Here is a 22,668-nt window from a genome sequence, read left to right on the forward strand (position 1 = left end):
TCTCCGGCTCTGTCTCTTCTGCTTGGTGGGATGGTCCTGCCGCATCCTCATCAGTCGCTATGCGGACTGATTTGCTCTTGGATTTCTTTTTCTGGACGGGGGCAACTGCTACAGGCTTTGGCTGTTCTGATTTGGCAATGGTCTGTGTTGAGACGTCGACTGCTCTTTTGGTTCTTTTCCTCTTGCCTGCTGATTTGCTTCGTTTCTCCTCCTCAAGAAGACAAAGTATTTTTCTGTTCTTCAGCATGAGGTACACTGTGCTGGTCGCAGAGAAGAAAGAAAACAGAACTAACAGGAAGATTATGCCATCCTTAGCATCCAGAAAGAACTCAATATTGTCAAAGATGGCTGTGCCTGACCTGAAAGGCTGGAAGAAACCACTCTCTCCTCCTAGCCCCAGAGGGTGGATGCGATTGCTGAGGAGGTCCCAGACGTAGCAGCTCAGATTAGGCCAGGCAAACAAAATTGAGTATGTATTCCGTATGGTATTCATTGTCTCACAAGTTATCATACAATAGGCATAATAAACCAACAAAGCAATCCTCATGCCATTTCCTGGTCGCAACAGGAGCAATACAATGGGCAGATAGTTTCCCATTTGAGGAAAGATATAGAGAGTGAGATACAGTACCCACATAGATAAGCTGAGCATCATGGTAATAGGATTTCTGAGTTTCCCCAGGTCGTGCCCCACGTTGGGCGCCAAAATATGTACTGGTTTGAAAACAAACCAGTGGGAGATCACAAGTTAAGATTAAAATTAAAAATAAGTGAAATAATACAAGGAAAAGCACTGACAAAATCAGATACAACCTAACACCCTGTTAGGGTGGTAGTAGCAGTCTAACTGAAGTAGTTCAGTTGAAGCGGTGATCACCAGTGGGAGATCACAAGTCAAGATTAAAATTAAAAATAAGTGAAATAATACAAGGAAAAGCACTGACAAAGTCAGATACAACCTAACACCCTGTTAGGGTGGTAGTAGCAGTCCAACTGAAGTAGTCCAGTTGAAGCGGTGATCCTGTGAAGGTCTAGTCTCCAGCTGAAGATCCAGTGGTGGCTCTTGTCCTCTGGGAACCCAGTAGACAGGGCTAGCTCAGGCAGTTCCAAGGCCAGGTTATATCCAGGTGGGAACACCTGGCTCCTCCCTCCTCCGCAGAGCATCTCACAATGGGATGAGATAAGTCCATGAGTCACACGGTGGGTCCCTGATGGCCCATTGCCTGTCATGCGGGGTGGGTCATTAGCAAGTGATAATAGCTAAGGATGGCCCATTGCCTGTCATCCGGAGTGGGTGATAGCAGCTAATGGCCCACAGCTGGTGGTAATAGAATACTTAACTACATCAATATTGCAACCTAGGACAGTCAGGCTGGTGCTGTGTGCAGCAGGGGAACTCCTGCCTGGGGTGGATTCTGGATGATGTGAGGAATCATTATGGGAAGGTTTGGGTCGGAAGGAACCTTACAGATCATCACATTCTGACCCTTTCTCCATGGACAGGGACACCTTTGAAAGCTTTTGTTTTCAAGTCTTTGCTTTGAATCTTTCCTATTCAACAGGTCTGAGCTTTCTCGGCCTCAGAAATGAGCTTCCCTACCATGTGGAATATTAAAATTGAGTCACCAAGAATCAGACATTCTGCACAAGGATTTTTTTTGTGTGTTTGCTTAAAACCAGCATGCAGGTGGATAACAAATCTTGACACAGCAGTGCAGAACAATTCCTGAGTGACTCCTGTCCATCTCCAGCAGGTCCTGACACACGGGAAGACTGAGGTGTGGAAAATTTACATTGAGGTTTTTGCCCAAAAAGGTGTTGGGATTGCCTCTGGAAGGCTTTTCCCCAAAATGCACACTGAGTTTGGGGCTGTGGGCTGTCTTGTGGGCTGTCAGCACAAGGGGTTGGAGCTGGAACTGCCTCTGCTGGATCCTCCCATTTTCTCTGGGCTGTCTGGATGGTTTTAGCTCCGCTCATGTTGCAACTGTGACTTGAGGTTTGGCTCCACTTGAGGTGCATCTGAGGGAAGCTGTGGCTGCCCCTCGATCCCTGGAAGTTTTCCAGGACATGTTGGATGGAGCTCGGAGCAACATACTTTAGTGGAATAGCAATGTACTCTAGTCCCTTCCTGTGGCAGGGGGTCAGAAGAGGATGGTGTTTAAAGTCCCTTCCAACCCAAACCATTCTATATTTCCATGGAAAACAAGAAGCTCAGGTAGAGAGTGGCCTGGGTGACACTGGAGACAAGGAAGGTGCTTGGAGCTAGAAAAATACATGGAAGGATCATGATCCTTCTGCACTTGCCTTGGGAGAAACTCCCTGGCTGATGGGAGTCCTTTCCTGGACAAGAGGTTTTACCTCAGAAAGTTTCTACTTTCCAATGGACATGAAAATGGGAGACAGGAAGAGAAAATCCCTCTCAGCTGTGGAAGTTGCTCTGTTCTATTAATCACTAACAACTCTGTTAATCGATGCTTCTTAGATGTTTAACCTCACGTGTGTCAATGTGGTGGTTTCAATTGGCCCAAAACATCAGTAAAGTATTTTTAACATCTAGGAGAAATTTGGACCCCTCAGAAGCTGTTGTGGTAGGCCTGGGGAGGTGTCTGAGGGGTGGGGAGTGGCACAAAGATGGCTCCTGTGTGTCCTGAGTGCAAGTTCTGGAAGTTTTTACATCAAGTCCAGCAGAGCCAATCTCTGATGGCTCTGAAGGTGATGGACATGCTGCTGGCCAAGTTTGGGCCAATTGGGGTGCTGGTTATGCCTCTGTTAAAACATATTTAAGAAGAAATCAAAACAAAGCAGGCACACACTTTTTTCAGTTCTTTGTAGTTGGAGGAGGAGGAGGTGGAGGTGAAAATATGTGAGGGAGAACAGCATGGAAATGTGAAGGTCAGTGAAGAAGGTGGAGGAGGAGGTGTTCCCGCTGCTGGAGCTGAAAACTCTCTGCTAGCTGTGCTGAAGGCCATGGGGGGGCAGGAGGTTCCCCTGCAGCCCATGGAGTCCACAGGAGTGCAGAAATCCACCCACAGCCCATGCCAGAGGAGCAGGTGGATGCCTGGACAGGGCAGTGATCCAGTTTGGAGTCTCAAAAGAGTTAAAGCTACAGAGGCCTTTTCAAGGAAGAGAAAGGCCTTGCTCCTGGCATGGAAGCAGCCTGGCCTCGGCTCGGCAGAGTCTGCACAGCACCTTATGGAGAAAAAGACTCCTGTTGCAGCAGAATTCGGTCAGGATGTTGCTCATGAGATTGGACCCACGCCAAAGAAGTTCCTAGAGCACTGTCTCTTGTGGGAGGGACCCCTGGCTAAGTAGAGAACCCCTCTCCCTGATTGAACTGACCAGAGAACAAACCCCTCTCACCCTGCGCCCTGTCTGTGTTGTGGGCTTGGAAAGAGGGAAAGGGAGGTGAGCAGAGAGACTGCTTCTTAAGAGGGTGGGGGTGAGAGCAGAAAAACTTCCTGATGAGAAAGAGAGATAAATATAGATAAAGAGTATTCGTAGTAGAAGAATTGTGGTGATGAATAGATGTATGGACCTGCTCTGTGGACTGAAAAAAATACCCCCCCACTCCCTGCCTCCCTACCCAGGTTTGGTGGTTATAAAAGAGGAAAGGGGGTGAATACTATAGATTCTTTGGGGGGGGGTGAACAAAAACTGTATGAAAAGTTTATTTTTGCCTTGCATTTATCCTCCAACTCTGTTAGGTAATTAAATCACTCTTTGCAACTTTAAGCTTGGAGCCTGCTTGCCCTTTTTCTGTGCATCCTCCTGCCAACCAGTGTCCTATCTCATTTGACCCATGAGATTGGTGTGTATTTTTTATAGTTTGCTTTTTGTAGCAAGAGAGAGTCGAGGTGCCTGGCGTTTAGTCAGGGCTAAACCTTGACAATCTCCAAAGCATGACTCACCACCCAAGGCTTTCACTCTCACTTCCCTTTCCAGAAGCAGTGGCACGTTGTCTTCCCCTGGATTTAAGGCAGTGGGAAAAGGAGGGACAACTTCCCCTGAGCAAGAGATGTGTCTGCTGCCCAGATCTCTCCCAGGAGGAATGAGGAGCTCTTGGCACTGTCAACATCATCCCAAGCATTGCAGGAATGTGCCTTAGGAAGAGCTCTGGTGTGAGACAGGTACCTGCCCTCCTCACACAAGACAGAGGCTTTAGAGTGGGAAAAACTAAGGAAATGAGCAATTTTTGGACACTGTTCACCAGGGATGAGCTCTGCAGCAAATGGATGTTGTTTATTCAACACATTTTGGGGTCAGAGTTACCATGTTGGAAACAAACAAAACGAATAAAGCCAGATCTAATTATGGGGTAGTAACAATGGGAAAAAGATCAGTACAACCTGGATTTTGGCTCAAGCTGCTGTGCAGAGTTGCTGTTCAGCTCCTCCTGAGAATGGCCAGGTTCAGGATGGAGATGCTGAAGGGCTTCCTTGGACATTGATGCTGGGAAACCAGAGGATGGCCCCATTCTGCAGAACAGCAGCAAAACCCCCTGATTTCTGCACAATAAAATGGTCCAAGCACCTGGTGATGTGAATTTCCTTATTTCAAGCTCTTTTTTGGTCACAGGCACCAGAATTCTGTGGAATTCACCATCATCCCTGCACTTTACTCAGAATGATTTAATTCTGGAATGAAAGAATGTGACAAATTCCCACTTAATGGGCAAGGGAATGTTGCTGTCCCTCCCCCAGCTCTGCAGCCCTACCTGGGGTCAGTTTGGTCTCTTCCCATCAGCTGGGAGTGCAGGGCTGGCTCTGTCAGACAGAAAGGGAAGGATGCTCTGTGAGATCCTTACCTTTCTCCTGCCATCTAGAGGCCCCAGCCCCACAGAGATTTGGGAAATCACTCCCATCCCATGCTGGATGTGTCCCCAGGAATTAACCCGTCACACTCTGCCCAGGCAAGAGATCCCCCAAAACCCCATGAAACTCATCTGCTGAGCCAAAGGAGATGGAGTTTATTCCCTGAGGCTGAGGCAATGAGGGTCATTCATAGGGAATACAGGAACAGGACTGAGCTCAGAGCCATGTGCCCCCATGGTCCCATATTTGTGGGTGTCTTTGAGGTGACACATCTCCAGGTGCCTCACGTCCAGCAGTGCCTCACAGAGCTGTCGCCTCCACCACAGCAGTGTCCCCAGGGTCATGGCTGCTCTCCTCACTCCTGGCTTTCTCCTCAAACACCCTCCGCAGGGCGACTTTGACGGAGCGCTGGAAGCGACGCTGCCGGCAGCTCCCCACCAGCACATAAATCACAGGGTTGAGGCTGCTGTTCAGCAATGCCAGCAGCAAGGAGGTGTTTCCGGGGAATAAAGGGCTAGAATTAGGAAGATTGAGGAAAACCACGACACAGAAAGGGATGCCACAGGCGAAGAAGAGCAGGACATTGAGCAGGATGGCGACAAAGAGCCTCCCTGGGTGTCTCCTCTGGGAGCCACAGCAGAGTTTGAGGAACAGGAGCAGGTTGGAAACCAACATCATGAGGGAAAAAACAACGGAAATGGTGAGGGCTACACCTGCAAGGATGGTCACAGAGTCTTTAGTAAAGGTGTGGGTGACATAGAGGGAGGACACAAAAGCCCCGATGAGAACCCAGAGGGACCCACTGACGATACCCGAGAGGTGCCGGGGGCGGTGGCAGCGATACCAGATGGGGCAGAGGATGGAGACACAGCGCTCCACGCTGAGGGCTGTCAGCAGCCCCAGGCTGCTCAGGTAAAACAGGTGGCATGCAAACCCAAGAATATACACAAAATACCAATAGTGTGCAATAGAATGTAACAAAGACGTGCAAAATATTGCCATGGTCAGAAAAGCGAGAAAAATCAGGGAGAACAGGAGGAGCAGGGAGAAGTCAGCTACAGCCAGATTTAGGGTGTAGACTGTGAAAGGGTTCTGTTTCATGTGGAAGCCCAGGAACCACACGACCATCCCATTCCCCACCAGCCCACAGAGGGAAATCCCCAGACAGACCCCAAAAAAGGCAATCATTGTATATGGAATGCCCAAGCATACACGTGTCACAAATTCCTCCCAGTCCAGAGCTCCAGAGGTGGTATCATTCAAGGTGAAGTTTGTTGTGCTGCTCTCCTCCATGGTGAATGATCCTGTTCCCAGTGGCTGCCTTCTCCTTCTTCCACCACCTTCTAGGGAGAGATGGGGAACCAGAGGGAAATAAGGGCCATCAGCATTCCCAGCACTTCTCCTCTGCTCACACAGCCCCACACCAGCCCCAGGAAGACCCCACACCCCTGCAGTGCCCAGGACAAACTCCCACCCTGTCCAGTCCTGTCCCTAGAAAGGAGGCATCACCCACTACTCCATCCCTGGACTCCTACCTCCTGTAGGAACAGCTCTGTCACAGGAGCCCCAGGGGAAAAGGATCTGGTGGTGGCTGCTGGGACCACAGGCTCTGCTTCAGCCTCATCCCTCGTGCCTGGTGTGCAGCCCTTAGCCCAGAGATCACATCCCATGGTCAGAGCCTCCCCTCACAATCTCACCACATCAGTGACAGCTTCCCCTCACATGTCCCAGGGACAGAGATCTTGTCAGGAGGAGGTGGCCATGTCACCCCCTTCCTCTCTTCCTGCCATTCTCTGCTGTTGTCCTACCAAGTGAGGGGCTTCTGGCTTTCCCTGTGTGGTGGTGGATGGTGGGTATCCATCAACACAGGAAGGGACATAAATCCTTCCCAGGATGGCAGAGAGGTGAGAGAGATGAGCCAGAGACCTCCAAGAGTGAGAAATCCCTGATGTGCAGACCTGCAACAGCACAAGTTGCTCGGTGCTTCTAGTGACATGTATCTGGCGCTCAAACACTTCTCCCAACTTCCTTCTGGGACACACTTCCAGGAGTTGCACCTTTCTCCATCTCCCTCTCAGGGATGGACCTTGAACTTGTGTTCTCTCCTTGTTTCAAGTCTTCCTCTAGCTCCAAATCCTGCAGCTCCCGGCTGGACACCCTGGAGAGACCATGGACCTCGTGCATTAACAAGGGTATCTTTGGAGCACATCAGTCTGGGGGATGACAAGCACAGGATACAGCTCCAGAGGAGATGGAAAATGCATGAAAGAAGTGCAGAAAACAAGCACCAAAATCCCAGTCCCTGTGCTGTGAAAGGCTGAGGTTGTGGAACCAAGGAACCACTTGGAGATAAGAGCACACTGGCAGCACCATGTACCCCACAAACCTAATCTCAGAGGAGACACATGCTCAGCAGGGGTAATTGGGCTGCTGATTGTGGTTAGATGGGATGTGACGAGAGGCTGTGGGCAAAGCCCTCGTGCACTCCTGTGTCTGGGCACTGGTGATTTCCCACAGCAAGTGGACACAAGGCCAGTGCTTGTCCTCATGGCTGCTGCTCAGGGGCTCTGTTGGCACCCAAGGGGCAGGGATTGGGTTCACAATGAGGGCTGGAATTTCTGAGGGGTTCACAAAACCCTGTAAAAGCTGAAAGGACCATAGTGGAGCAGGCTTTCCATGGACAGGATCTTCCCTCACCAGAGGAGTATTTTGCCTCAAGGTTCACAGCATCTGAAGGGACATAATATTATCTGTGCCGTACTCTCCTTCTTCATTGTTTTAGACCCAGTAAATGATGTTTAAAATTATAGAATTTGAGTGTCTGACTTAATAGGATCATAGCAGATCAGCAGCTCCTCATGAAGAACTGGGGGGAGGAGAGGAAGGGGGTGATGAAGCCACCTCCTCCTGACAAGATCTCTGTCCCTGGGACATGTGAGGGGAAGCTGTCACTGATGTGGTGAGATTGTGAGGGGAGGCTCTGACCATGGGATGTGATCTCTGGGCTAAGGGCTGCACACCAGGCACGAGGGATGAGGCTGAAGCAGAGCCAGTGGTCCCAGCAGCCATCCCCAAATCCTTTCTCCTGGGGCTCCTGTGACAGCACTGTTCCTACAGGAGGTAAGAGTCCGGGGATGGAGTAGTGGCAGATTTTTCCTGCCCTGGGCCTGGGCACTGCAGGGGTGGAGGTTCTTCCTGGGGCTGGTGTGGGGCTGTGTGAGCAGATGGGAAGTGCTGGGAATGCTGATGGCCCTTATTTCCCTCTGGTTCCCCATCTCTCCCTAGGAAGTGGTGGGAAAAAGAGAAGACAACCACTGGGAACAGGATCATTCACCATGGAGGAGAACAGCACAACAAACCTCACCCTGAATGAATCTGTGGACTTGGAGGAATATCTCCCAGATCAATGCTCGAGCTTTCCCTACACACTGATTGCTCTTGCAGGGGTCTGTCTGGGGATTTCCCTCTGTGGGATGGTGGGGAATGGGATGGTTGTGTGGTTCCTGGGCTTCCACATGAAGCAGAACCCTTTCACTGTCTACACCCTAAATCTGGCTGTAGGTGACTTCTCCCTGCTCCTCCTGTTCTCCCTGCTTATCTTGGCTTTTCTGACCTTAGCAGCATTTGGCACATCTTTGATTTATCTTGCTCCTCTCTACACAGATTTTGTATTTGCAGTGGAACTTCTGTGCCACCTGTTTGACCTGAGCAGCCTGGGGCTGCTGACAGCTCTCAGCCTGGAGCGCTGTGTCTCCATCCTCTGCCCCATCTGGTACAAAGCCACCGCCCCCAGCACCTCTCGGGTGTCATCAGTGGGTCCCTCTGGGTTCTCACTGGGGTTTTGGTGTCCTCCCTCTACCTCACCTTTACTGGAGACTCAGAGACAGTCCTTGCAGGTGTAGCCCTTGGCTCCCAGAGGTGGCAGCCAGGGAAGCCCTGTGTCACCATCCTGCTCAACGTCCTGCTCTTCTTTGCCTTCAGCATCCCTTTCTGCTTGGAGGTTCTCCTCAACCTTTCTGATTCTGTCCAGTTATTCCCAGAAAACTCCTCCTTGCTGCTGGCATTGCTGAACAGCACCCTCAACCCTGTGATTTATGTGCTGGTGGGGAGCTGCCAGCAGCACCTTCTGTGCTCCATCAAAGTCGCTCTGCAGACAGTGTTTGAGGGGAAAAGCAGGAGTGAGCAGGGGAGCCACAGCCCTGGGGACACTGCTGTGGTGGAGGTGACAGCTCTGTGAGGCACTGCTGGACATGTGGCACCTGGAGATGTGTCAGAGACAGCCAGAAGTATGGGGACATGAGGCCACATGGCTCTGAGCCAGAGCAGCCTGGCTCAGCCCTGTTCTCTGGCTGTACTCCCCATGCAATGACCCTCTGTGTTGGTTTTGCTTGGCCCAGTTTTTGTTAGTAGGGGTGCCACAAAGATGGCTCCTGTGAGAAGCTTCTGGAAGCTTTCACTCTGCCCAGCAGAGCCAATCTCTAATGCTCTGAAGATGACATATATGCTGCTGGCCAAGCCTGTGCCAGTTAGAGATGGTGGGTACTCCTCTGTGATAACATATTGGAGAAGAAATCAAAGCAAATGTGCATGCAGTTGTTTCTAGCCAGGGAAGGAGGAAGAGGAGGTGACAACATGTGAGGGAAACAACATGGAGACACCAAGGGCAGTGCAGAAGGTGAGGGAGGAGGTGCTCCAGGCACCAGAGGCAAGTTTCCTCTGTAGGCTGTGGTGAAGACCATGGTGAAGCAGCTGTGCCCCTGCAGCCCATGGGGTCCAACAGGGATGCAGAAATCCACCCACAGCCCATGGAGGAAGTGCCCCATGCCAAAGTGGGTGGGTGCCTGGAGGAGGCTGTGATCCAGTGGAAGTCCCAGTGGAGATAGAGAGCCCTTGATTCCAGGCTGGAGCAGCCTGTGCTTGGAGGAGTGCAGCCCGTGGATGAGGGAGCCAAGCACAGCAGTTTGGGAGGACTGACTGCCCGTGGGAGGAGCTCACATTGCAGCAGGATTGTCTGTGCTGCTGCTGCTCCTGAGTTTGGAGCTGCACTGGAGGAGTTCCCAGAGAACTGTCTCCTGTGGAAGGGAAACCATGGCAATGCAGGGAAGGACCTCTCTCCCTGAGCAGTGGAAGATCCTGGGGATGAGCTGACCCAAAGCCCCACACCCTGCCCTCCCTGCACTGTTGGTGGGAAGGAGGGAGGGGGTGAGAGGAAAAACAGTGTCTTTAAGGGTTTCTTTTACTTCTCATTATCCTCCTTTGACTCTGTTAGTAATAAATTCACTTTGCAACTTTAAGTGGAGCCTGTTTTTCCCTTGAAGTGTTTTCTCACTGTCCTTATCTCGACTCATGAACGCTTAACTAATTTCTTTTTTCCTCCCCTCTTCCCGGATGTGGCAGGGGAGAGAACAAGCAAGCAGCTGCCATAGGTGCCTGGTGTTGGCTGAGGCTGAAACCACGGCAGACACTCAGGAGGATGTGGATGCACAGAAATTAGTCTGAGGAAAGTGATGTTTAGGTATTAGATAAGTTTTAATGACTATATATGGTTATAATGGATAAAACCCCTGCTGTAAAGTCTCACCTCAGACACAGAACCATGAGAGATCCTTCTGTGTGTCCTGTGCAGGTAAAGAATTCCTGCTTCGTAATGCTTCCCATGGTGTTAGAAAGTTTATTCCAGCCCCTTTTGGTATCGCTCCCCATTCCTATTTCCACCCTACTCCCGTCCCACCCATCCCATCCCATCCCATCCCATCCCATCCCATTCCATCCCATCCAGCAGCTTTCCTGGCCTCTCCCTGGCTCTGAGCACAACCTGTAGCTCTGCTGCTCCCCAGTGAGGACATTTGGGATCGGCAGCATCCACACCCTTCCTGACCCCTCCTGACCCCTCCGACACACCCAGACTCCCCCCAGGGCCACCTTCCCCCCTGACAGCCCCACTCCTGCCCTGCTCCAGCCGGGACCAGGGAGATCTTTGCTGTGCCACTCAGAGAGCAGCTGGGAAGGGAATGCTGAGCCCCTGGGCCATCCTGCCCATGCCGGCTGTGCCGCTGCCATCCCAGCTCTGGGCACTCGGGATCATGTTTGCTGCAGGGAGCACAAGCCATGCCTGTGTCCCCTCCCTCCCTCCCTCCCTCCCTCCACCCCCATTCCCGGCTGGCAGCAGGAGCCAGAGGAAGGCAGCAAGCGCTGGCAGATGGGGTGAAGGCAGCTCAGGGTTCAGGATGCTGTTTATTGATATCAGACTGCAGTGGGATGCAGGAACATGGTGCCAGGGGGATTTCTGGGATCACAGCTGTGTTGGGAAATATCCCTTTGGGGGAATAGTGTTCTAGGACCTGGGAGGGAGGAGGAAAGCCATGCTCCAATGTGCTCCCTGCAGAGCATCCCTCCCACCTGCCCCTGCTTGCTTCTCCTGCAGGAATACAGAGTGGGAGGGAGATCCTGTGGATATTTATTAATCAGGTGTCTCAAGGAAACCCTCAGCCACTGTGTTGGGGTCTTTCAGCAGTGCAGTTGAAGGGATCAACAGGCTCAGACTGCTGTGTCTGTGGTGGTGTCTTTTTTGCGGGCAGAGTTGTCTTCCTGCTCCTCAAAAACCCTCTGGAGAGATTCCCTTAGGGACCCCACGGAGAAGTTCCTCCAACACCTCCCCACCAGGAAGTAGATGAAGGGTTTGCTGGTGCTGTTGATGGAGTTGAGCAGGAAAAAAACCTGGGAGGACACAACAATGTAGCCGAGCTGCTGCAGGAAGTTCCAGAGGGTGAGGAGGAGTGTGAAGAGCACAATGAGGAAGATAACAATGTCGCGATTCTTGAGTTGCTGCTGCTGGGAGCCTGGCAGCAGGGGCGGCACAGCTTGGACAGGCCCATCCCAATGCTGGTGTCTGTCAGCCGCCACAGCACCCAGTAGTAGGAGAACACAGACATCTGGAAAAGGAAGCTCAGGTACACCCGGGGCATGATAGTGGAGCAGGACACATCCTCCAGCAGGAAGAGCAGGGCAGAGGGGACTGTGAAGAGGAGGAAGAAGAAGTCCACAACAGCCAGCTGAAAGATTCTGATGTTAGGGAGTTTCAGTCTGAGGAGCCAGATGACAGCCCCATTCCCAGCCAGCCCACAGAGGCAGATGAGCAGTGTGACACTGTGTATGGCCATGCTGCTGACATCTATCTCACATGGATCATCTCCTTCAGTGGGTGAGGCAGGAGGGGGGGTGAGAGTGCTCACCTCCATGGATGGACGCTGGGCAGGTGGTGGGATGAGGCCCCTGGCTGTGGTCAGAGTGGATGGGGAGTCAGTGCTTGGAGAATCCTGGGATGGACCATGCAGCTCCTCAGCAGCTCCCTGCAGCAGGAAGGATGCAGTGGAGAGAAGTGAGATGTGCAGGGGAGGAGGGCAGTGGAAATAGTGGGGTGGGAGAGGGAAGTGGGAGGGTTGGAATCTTCAGCAGGAGAATGATAAAGAACACAGAGAATAAAAATTTTCAGCTTCCCTGAAGCTGCTGAAAGACCAGCTGGACAAAAACATAAAAGTATGTAAAGGTGTAGGCAGAGAACAATAAACATGTCCTGAACCAGTGGAGAAAGAGATAAGGAGACCTCCAGTGGTTTTGGGACAAGTTCTATAAAAAGAAGCAACAGCACATGGCCAAAGGAAAAATTCAAGGTAAGATCACTTTTGATATTGCAGCATTCAGTGAATACAACCAGGAAAGACCTCCATTAATGAACCTGCAGGACCATTAAAGGACTCCCAGGAGCAGGTGGATGCATGGAAAATAGTTCTAGGAAAGTGATGTTTATGCATTAGAAAAGAAACTTGTTTTTATGACTTTGAATGACTATAATGGACAAAACTCTTGTTGAAAAGCCTCTCCACACACAGAAAAAGGAGAGATCCTTCCGTGTGACCTGCACAGAAAAAGAATTCCTGCTTCCCAATGTGTTCCATTGCATTAAGAAGTTTTTTCCATCTGATTTCAATACCAAGATACAGAAGGGAAGCTCAGGGCAGAGGAGGGAGGAGCTGGGAAGGGCACTGTGGTCACCAGGAGAGGGTGGCAGGAACAGAGCAGCTGCTGGAGGAGAGGCAGGTGGGGTAGGGAGGAAGGAAAACATTACACTGACCTGTTCAGTGTGGGGCAGCAGCAGGCAAAGGGTGTCTGTCCAGATCAGCACTGCTTCCCAGCATCTCTTGCTCCTTTTGGATCCATATCCTAATGCAGATCCTCCCAGGTCAGCAACATGAAGGAGAAAGTGCCCAGATCCCCAGGAGGTCCCCACTCCTGTCCCACTGACTCCTCTCTGTGCCCTGTTGCAGTTTTGCCTCCCAAGACTCGGTGGAGTCACAGGGGACTCAGAAACTGCAGCTTTGGCTACATCTGAGTTTTGCTTCGGTTTTTTTTTTTTTTTTTGGTTTGTGCTGCAAAGGAAGTGGCTTTTTAACAAAGCTCCCCCAGACCTGTGTGAATGGCTCATCATTTCCTCTTGATTAGAAACACTCCTTCCCTGCAGAATGTCCCATTCTCTGACTGCGGTCCCTTTCGTCTCCCTACAGGTTTCTACCATTGCTCATTTCTGTTCCCTGAGGGGTCATGGTCCCTCCAGCAGCAGAGGGATGCTGGTGGTGCTGGTGGCACTGGAATGCTGGCAGTGCTGGGGAGGCAGCTGAGTGCTTGTAAGGAACAACTCCCATTCTGGGAAGAGCTCCAGGATCATTGCCAGAGCTCCCCTGGGCCAAAAGGAGCACAGCTGAGCCAAGAATTTCCCCTTTTTTGTCATTCTGCTGTAGGCACACTCTGTCCAAGGGGAGGACAGAAAAGAGTTCCTTGTAGCCAGGTTATTAGCAGTTAGACCCCACATTAATTACTGCCCATCCCCTTAATGATGCAATAAAAGTTATAAAGGATCAGATTTTGTAGTGCTGTTATCCCCCTATCAGCCCTTCACCAAAGCTCATCCTCCTCCTCCTCATTCCTGTGAGCACTTGTGGTTGTTTTTACTGATCCCACCCCTTCACCAGCAGCAACACCTTCCACTAGGCCATGTGGCTCTAAACACCATCCAGTCTGGCCTGGAACACTTCCAGGGATCCTGGGGCAGCCACAGCTTCTCTGGAAAACCTGTGCCTCAGCACCCTCACAGGGAAGGATTTCTCCCCAGTATCACGTCTGAACCCACCCTCTGTCAGTGGGAAGCCATTCCCCCTTGTCCTGTCCCTCCAGGCCCTTCTCCAAAGTCCCTCTCCAGCTCTCCTGGAGCCCCTTTAGCTCATGGATCAGGAGCTGTTTGCACTGGAAAGGATTGGCCCAGTGAGGGGATGTGAGATTCCATAGCTGGGGACACAAACACAGTGTCAGTGAGGAAGAGAGGAGGCAGTTCTGCTCCCAGGGTCTCCACACACACCAGATTCCAGCAGGAGCATCCCAGCTCCCAGACACATGTCAGTCTGGGTGGGAATCATCTCATTTCAGCTTTCTAGGAATTCTGTGGATTTCTCTATTAGGCTGCTATCTGACTCCCAAGGGAGCATAGAAGATGAGTCAAATGAAACCTCTAACTTTCTAATGGTTGTAGCCAAGAGAGCAGCATTGATTCACCTCTTCTCAGAAAAAAATTACATTTCTGCAATATTAAATCATCCCTCTGCTGTATGCCTGTGCTCCAGCTCATACACAGCATTCCTTATTGCATGAATACTCTTGAAAACTGCATGGTGAAAGCCAAATACCTTTGAAGTTGTGGTATACAAGTAGCAAAACAACATTTGAACCAGGAATCAAATTTTGTAGTGCAGGGTCATAGGGACTCACCCCAGGAATGAGAGGGGCAAGTTCAGGCAGCTCAGAAGACAAGATTTCAGGATTGGGGTTGCTTTAAAACCAAAGAGGAACCTGACACAGAGACAAACTGCTTTTCCTACAGGTCTTCATGCTGAGGCTCTTTGCTGTTACTCATTTCCTGGACAAAGTCAAGTGCAGATTAGAAGCAGAGCTCTGATCCCAGCAAAGGCTCTGAAATAGTTCCCTGTTTGTGAGAGCCCTGGAGAACATGATCCAGCAGGGACAAAAGGGGGCCTGGGACAGACCCCTCACTGGACACTGCCCAGGCTCACCCAGCAGGCTTCTCTCCCCTTTCCCAAGTGAGCATTCCAGGGAAGCTCTTGACGATCCTGACCCAGGGACAGCAGCTGGTGTGTGTGAGGCAATGTGAACCCACAGTGTGTCTGCTCCAGTGAAATTCTCCAGGCTGAGAAAGGAAAGGTCAGACTCTTCTCTTTCAGTGCAATCAGTGTCCCCCTCTTTGAGGTGGGAACTGCTGACTGATTTTGGTGGGGGAATTGCAGTCTGTAGGGTATTAAAGCTCGAAATATTGTGGGGAAAGGGAGAGGGGGAATACTGAAACAAGTGTCCTGCTGAAGGAATCCAGAAGCTCAGTGATATCAAATGACACCTGAGAATCCAGGTCAGATCCACCACAAAGCCACTTGCTCTGATATCTCCACAGGCAATCCTTTACTTCTCCAACTGTTTTCCTCCTCCAGATCTGCCCTGTCCCTTGCCTCTCCTTGTGCTGCTCCACATGGAAGCTGGGGGTGGGAAAAGATGGGAAAAGCCACATGTGGGGGACAGCAGTGTTGGTAAGGTGTGTGTGTTTGTCACCCCTCCAGCTGTGTGAGGGGAAGGAGAAGCAGCAGAGGTGTCACAATGAGCACATTGTCCCCTGCCACACAGACAGCCAGCCCTGCCTGCTGGAGCCAGCCCAGTGGGAAAGTCTCCAACGGGAGCTGGAATGAGGACAAGCACTCCAACTGGACCCAGTGTGACAACAGCCACTCGAGCAGAGTCCCTGTCACACTGCTCCTGTGCCTGTGTGGAATGGTGGGGAACGGGGCTGTCCTCTGGCTCCTCAGCTTCCACACCCGCAGGAACCCCATCACCATCTGCATCCTCAGCCTGGCCATCTCTGACTTCACCTTCCTGCTCTTCATCACCATCGCCCTGGGGATATTTTATGTCCCAGAGAGCTTCTGCCACCAGCTGGGCTCACGGGGTGTGACAGCCTGGCTGAACGTCACCATCCTCTTCTCTTTCACTGCCCGGCTCTACTCTCTGACAGCCCTCAGTGCTGGGACAGCTCTCTTTGTCCTCCCTGTGTCCTGCTGGCCCTGCCACCGCTCCCAGCGCTTCCCGGTGCTCCTGTGTGCTCTGCTCTGGCTCCTCTCCTTCCTGCTCACCGTCACCCCCTGTTTCTGCCCCTCGGTGCTGGTGGCCTTGGTGCTGAGCTACCTCTTCTCAGTGCTCACCCTGATCTGTTCTGGTCTAGCCCTGCTGGCCAGGCTCCTGTGCTGCTCATGGAAACAGCCCCCACGGAAGCTCTGTGCCCTGGTCCTGCTGCCTGTCACCTTCTTTCCCTTCTTCACTGCTGATTTTGGGTTCTGGCTCTTGCTGAGAGCCTTTGACCCCTCTGTCTTTGCCCTCAGCACCTCTGTCCTGCTCGCCTGTGCCAACAGCAGTGCCCACCCTCTGATTTACTTCCTGGCTGGGAGCTGTGCAAAGGAATTCACCCTCTCTGTTAGAGTTGCCTTCCAGAGGGCTTTTGAGGATGTGCCAGAGCCCCGGAATAGGGACAACACAGTGGAATCATCATAAAGTGGAATTCTTATGAAATAGAATCACTGTGAAATACAATCAAAAAACATCCTGAATTTGAAGGGACTCATGAGGATCACAGAGTTCAGCTCCTGGCCCTGCACCATCCTGGCCATCTCCTGCACCTGCTCCCTGGCCATCCCAACAATCCCTCCCTGCTCCTGAGAGAGTGCTGTCCAAATGCTCCTGGAGCTCTGTCAGGCTGGTGCTGTGTGCAGCAGGGGAACTCCTGCCTGGGGTGGATTCTGGATGATGTGAGGAATCATCATGGGAAGGTTTGGGTCAGAAGGAACCTTACAGATCATCACATTCTGACCCTTTCTCCATGGGCAGGGTGTCAGAGACTGAAATAGTTCATGCCTCAAACATTGATATAAAGTTTTGCTCATTATAACAAAAAGTGTATAAAGAAGCTACAATCAAGGAAACCTCCCTGAAGATACCTGACTGGGACTTTGGACTGAGTCAAACTGCTGAGATTAGATAAAGGGAAACCCTATTGTTCAGTCATCTCAAGCTGAGGGAAAGGTATGCATACACAAAGGCCAAAGCCACCAGCTGTGCTGAGAATCATCCCTGGCTGAGTTTGGGGTGGGGGCAGAGCACAGCTCAAAGAAGCCAGGTTGACACAAACTGGCCCAGCTGTGGAACCCCCAACCTCACTGGCTACATCCATGGGACTTTCACGTGAGAGGCAGCTGAGGGGGAGTCACAATCCATCACAGACCCCCAAATGCTAGGCCTGGCACCACAGGAGTGCATGTGATACAAGCAGAGTCTGCTGCTAGAGGCTGCCCCTCCCCTGGGAGGACATGCCTGGACATTGCCCCTGGTCTGAGTGTATATTAACCCATGGCATCCTGTGCTTTTGGGGGGACCATCACCACCAAGGAGACCGGCTGGAGAGGATCAACGCAACATTGTTGGGATCCACGGATGGTGATATTTTCTCTTTCCCTCTTTCTGTCCCCCCCACCTCTTTTCCTACTTCTCTTTTTCTCTCTTTTCTTCCCTCTCTCTCTCATAATTTCTCTTAAATAAAACCCATACTATTGACTGGCATATGGTCTTGTTTGTACCTTAATTCAGGCAGAGGTATTTCCAAAGAACATTAATAATTGGATCATAACATTTCCATACACAAAAAAATATATCCATTTTAGAAATAATAATCTTCAATGTTCAAAACTTTAAAACAGAAACCTGAGGCTGCTTGATTCCAAAAACTATACAGCCAAATGGTTTTGAATAATTGCACTTTCTCAAGAGATTGATGTAGTTGCATCTAAGTGATTTCAACATGCCCTCCCTCTTCTCCACCAAAGGCAGGAACACAAAAATGAGAGAGAACTAAATGATTACGAATATTTTTGCACATATAGATACATAATTCCTCGAGATACCATTCTCAATTTATTATTTTACCAGCAAAACAGCACATTTTAGGACTGAGACTAATAGGCAGCCCAATCCTTTCTCACTATGTACTTTTGGAAAAACACATGAGTCTTCCAGAACCACTCAGAACTTTCTATGTATAACATTCAGCTGCCTGCACAGATAACTCCATATAATTCTCTCTCTCCCACGATGTCCTTTCTAAATTTTATTAAACTTGTGTTTTCAGGAAGTTTTTTTTCTTTGTTTGTTGTTTTGGTTCTTTTAAATCAGATTAATGTAGATCGTAGTACAATACTGATACAAATATCACAAAGGTCTGTGAAGTCTGCCAGAGTTTCTATACATTTTTGGTGGTGTAATCATGAAAAAAACATATTTGGGGTTTCTAACAGAGCAAGCAGTAACTTATATACAATGTACTAAATGACATCATTTGTTTCCTCACTTACACAGCCATCAGAACCTTCAGTGAAGTCAGTGTTCAAACATGAAATACAACTGTATTCTGCATCACCAGAGGAGCATCCTTTGCTTACCAAAGTTATTGATACACAGCCATCAGTCTGTTCTACTTATAATGCTCACAGGCTTCAGACTTGTTTTTTATAATTTTATGAAAAATTATATTTTTATAAAGTTGCATATAGATACATCACTCAAGACTTAACTGTTATGAAACCTGAAATTCCTCAGTGACCTCCCCATCCACACTGAGTCATCTTGCATTTTCCAATATACTAGAGACCTGTTTATCAATTTATGTTCATTATTCAAATAAAAAGGACTTAAGCACACAATCCCACTTCTGAGAGATGAGATACAAGCATTTCATGGTTGTATTTAGGCTTTGCAAGTGTAAGATACACAGGAAGACTGCTCAGACTCATCTGTTTTGCAAGTGTTGACTTCACATTTCAAACAAAGGAGAGCTTTTGCTTTTGCTTTTTCTGCAAGGTCAGCACATTCTTTACATATATATACTTCTATTGCTACTGGACAGCTCAGGAAATAAAATCCACTGGTATAAATCATTAGTGTCTTCTCTCAGAGTCTGTTGAACAACCCCACTCTCCATTGAAAGTCAACAGCCCATTAAATGAAGGAAGAGCACAGAGGAGAAATTATGCCTCTGGGAGAAGTTAGATTTCTATATTCAGTTTAGTTGCCATTTATCCCAGCCATGTAAGGATAGAAGTCATGACCCCCAGGGGAAGAGGTCAGTGCCTCAGTCTGGTAGGTCTCTCTGCTAACTCTGCATTATTCTTTAGAAACAGGCTCATTTTGTGTATTATTAATGACATTTTAATTCTGAGGGTAGTGCCAAAGAGAGATAGATCTTCCAGTTGTAGCTCATGGTACATCTTCAGGCTGAGTAGCAAAAAGACTGACTCTTGCCAGCACTGAAGACCAAGGTATATATATGGTATATTTATATATATGCTATATAAATTTGAGTCCCAGTCTCCATCCTGGTATGAATTAATATTCTTTTTCTCCCTTTCTCTTCACCTGCAAGCACACAGAAGATGGTCTGAAATACTCATCAGTGAAAGAACCACATAAAAGGCAAAAACAAGTGGGTTTTTTTTCTAGCCTTGTACCATTCTACCAAAAGCCACAGAGTCAAACCCATGTGATTTTGTGCAAGTCTCATTTCAGAACAATTCAGGTGCTGCATGCACCCTGACTCAACCAATAATGATTTTAGATGGAATCTTTTCAGTCTCTTCCTGACTAACAAGAGATGAAGTAGAACAGCCAGTATCAGGGATAATAATAATGTTTGAATCTGCACAAATATTTACATCTGCAATATCCAGATAAGTTTTGCTGGTTGTGAGAAGTCTGAATAGCAAATGCACCAGGTCCTGGAGGAAATTCTACTCTGGGCAGTACAACAGAAAAATGGTTCTGTATTTCTCTATTAGGAACAGCCTGTTTTCCATTGGTGAAAAGAAACTGCTGTGGCTGTGACACTTGCATTCATGCTACATATTGTATTAAAAATTCTTTGCAGAGTAAGTGTCTTAAAAATCAAAATAAGCTTGATTTTTTTAAGATTGCTTGACATCTCTAAAAATCTACCAATCCCACATTATCTGCTATGTCTAAAGTGTCACTGCTCCATTCAAGCTTTCACACAGAGTCCAGCTGATCCAAGTGCCATGAAAGCCAACAATTGTCTCTGATCTGTTCCTGGGGCATTCATCAACCAATCTGGGTTATGCATTTCATCTCTTAAACCAATTCAAACTCACTGTTGTTGTGCAAGTGATAAACCTCCTAAAGATTTCAATAAGGCTCTACATGGAAAGCAAATTCTGTACTCAGATCTTATCAATATTTTTGTTCTTATTCTAGGGTTGTTACTCTCCAAGATGTTTTGATGTATGTGCAGATCCCCCAAAAATATGCCTCAAGGTTGGTACTTGCATCAGAATTGAAAATAAAACTAAAATATGGTTAATATTTTTCTGTCCATGGTGTTCAAGCACCATTTCTTGAACATCAGAGTGTATTTCAGGACCACTTTACTTTGTGAGTGTTCACTTTTTTGTAGGTCGTGTGTTTAAAATTATCAACACATCAGTACTACATGAAAAGCTTTTCTTGAGTGAAATCTCTCTGTATTGAATTCTCTGCTTTATGTGCCAAAAGAATTATATGATAAGCACAGCATAATAAATTTTAAACAATAAACCTCTCGAAAGAAACAGTATTTTGAACGGCAAATTGAACAGAAGAACAAGGACATTGTACTGAGTACTTAATATTTTCATAGCTTACATACCTTTTCCTGCCATTTGTTAGTGACATGAACAATTTTAGATGAGCCTTTTAAATTCTTTAAAAAAACCCAGTTGAAAATCTAAAGTTCATTGAGACAAAATAGAAGATTCCCAAGGCTGCAGCTGTGGAGGTGGAAGCCCATGGGGCAGAGATGAAAACATTAGCAAACCTCAGGGCAGCACCCCAATGTGGGATGTTGATTTCACTGGAGGTTTTCATATTACCATTTGAAAACAAACAAATGGACAAACTAAAACAACCCACACCTAAATTCTGAGAGGAAAACTTCTGTTAATTACCATAGCTTGAAGTTTTCTTCTTCCTGCCAAGCAGCATTGTTGGGAAACAGTTTACTCAAACCATCATGGTAGCAAAACCAAGAGTGTGATTGAGTTAATTTTTATCAAAAGCCATGGCTGAGCAAGTAGAAGTCCCTTTTAGGGAAAGACATGTGGAAGCCAAACAAAACTTGTTTATATTCTCCATTCAGGCTTCACCAACACAACACAACCCTGGAAACTACAAAGGGCTTGCTTAAAGACTGGTAAAAAAATATATCAAGGAAAATTTTAGAAGGCAAATGATGAGATGGCATTTGCTTTAAATGATCATTCATAACCCCCCCAAAACATTAAGACAATGTGTCAGTGTTTATTTGATTCTGCTCATGATGCAAAAATACAAACCAAGAAAATCTCCAAACTCTGACAAAACATTTGTCAGAGATGCTTGTTAGCACTGTTTCTGCTTCAGGAATATTAAATAGTGTTTGCAACAAATACTAGCAAGACAAAATTATTTTTAAAAGAATGTAATAATTTTTTCTGAATGGAAGAATCCAACATGGAAGTGTTGTTTTTCATTACCTCCTTTGTGCAGAATTCTGAGTGGTTTAGTTCCACAAACAGTATGTTTCCAGCTTATGCTGGAAGTTCATTTCATTCTTTATCAACAAGATAGGCTAAAAATGTTAGTTTGACATTTAAGGAACATAGCACAGCAAATCACCTAGCACATGCATAAGTTCTTTAATGACACTTTTATGGGGTATTTTTAAATTTATGTTACAGGATCCCAAGGGAACAGACAGACACCTGATTCCAGACCTTACAAACCCCACTGACATAAAAGATAAAATTTCCAAAGTGTATCAACTGTGAAAATTCTGTTTCACAAAAGTTACTGAAGGCTTTACAGAAAGAGAAATTAGAAAATTTCTATTAGTGAATGCACAAGCCATCTGCTTTTCTTGCAAAAGGAACATCCCAACCATACAACCATTTTAATGTGTAAGACCTGAATTTGTATGTACAAAATGTTCCAAACATTTGTTGCAGAGTTAAAAACATTACCATTTGATTCATATATTCACCTACTTCAGCCAATCTGAAAGGTGCAGACTTCCTCTGCACTTTGGTTGTCCTATCACAGGATAAAGTGCCAATTACATTTAGATATTCTCCACTTGCCAAGCCTGTGTTTTGTTCTGGAGCCATAAGAAAGTGAAACCATGATGAAAATCAAATTATTCTTTGAGGGTTGTGAAAGTCATAGTATGTATGTAGTGCAAAAGAAATCAAAATAGTCATTCTTAGAAGGTATTTCCTAGGAGAAGAATTATCAAATACCTAAGAAGACTTTTAGGGATTAACTGAGATTCCATTGATTAACTGCAGATGTGTCACCCTGGTTATATTAGACAGTTCCAGGCAGCTACATTCAGGAGACACTGATTTTTTTTTTTTCAACAAACATATGTTTCTACCCTTTATCTGAACTAACAATTCCTTCTATAATGCCTGCATGACAGCAACAATTCCTTTGTTTTCCTTGTTGGGTCTTAGAATTTACTCACCACAAGTTATATGAGTAACTAGACACAGATTAGAGGAAATAAGTTATATAAATGCATGCTTACCAGCAGGTGCAGAACGTGAGCAGTGAAGTTGAAAACCATGATAATCAGCACATGATTCACTGAATTTGCTTTCCTTAAAATCTGGCTTGAAAT

The 22,668-nt window shown here is 47.8% G+C and overlaps 3 protein-coding genes across 3 annotated transcripts in view; 2 read left to right on the plus strand and 1 right to left on the minus strand.

Moving 5' to 3' along the window:
- Positions 1 to 5,111: 5,111 nt before the first annotated feature.
- LOC146436768 (mas-related G-protein coupled receptor member D-like) lies at positions 5,112 to 6,104 on the minus strand. Its single transcript, XM_085063894.1, has one exon. It carries the CDS (start codon positions 6,102 to 6,104, stop codon positions 5,112 to 5,114), a length of 993 nt encoding a protein of 330 aa, XP_084920020.1.
- Positions 6,105 to 8,146: 2,042 nt separating this feature from the next.
- The window catches only part of LOC146436769 (proto-oncogene Mas-like), a 107,991-nt gene continuing 93,469 nt past the window's right edge, over positions 8,147 to 22,668 (plus strand). The window contains exon 1 of the mRNA XM_085063270.1: positions 8,147 to 8,590. Within this exon, the coding sequence (XP_084919396.1) occupies positions 8,147 to 8,590 (444 nt within the window). The remainder of the gene's footprint in view (positions 8,591 to 22,668) is intronic.
- LOC146436770 (mas-related G-protein coupled receptor member X2-like) lies at positions 15,522 to 16,611 on the plus strand. Its single transcript, XM_085063895.1, has one exon. It carries the CDS (start codon positions 15,522 to 15,524, stop codon positions 16,464 to 16,466), a length of 945 nt encoding a protein of 314 aa, XP_084920021.1. The 3' UTR covers positions 16,467 to 16,611.

Source organism: Lichenostomus cassidix, chromosome 5 (assembly GCF_008360975.1).
Source record: "Lichenostomus cassidix isolate B80296 chromosome 5, HeHo_3.0, whole genome shotgun sequence".
Taxonomy (NCBI): domain Eukaryota; kingdom Metazoa; phylum Chordata; class Aves; order Passeriformes; family Meliphagidae; genus Lichenostomus; species Lichenostomus cassidix.

Coding starts and splice junctions, on each gene's coding strand:
- LOC146436768 (XM_085063894.1), bottom strand. CDS start 6,104: ATGGAGGAGAGCAGCACAACAAACTTCACCTTGAATGATACCACCTCT.
- LOC146436770 (XM_085063895.1), top strand. CDS start 15,522: ATGAGCACATTGTCCCCTGCCACACAGACAGCCAGCCCTGCCTGCTGG.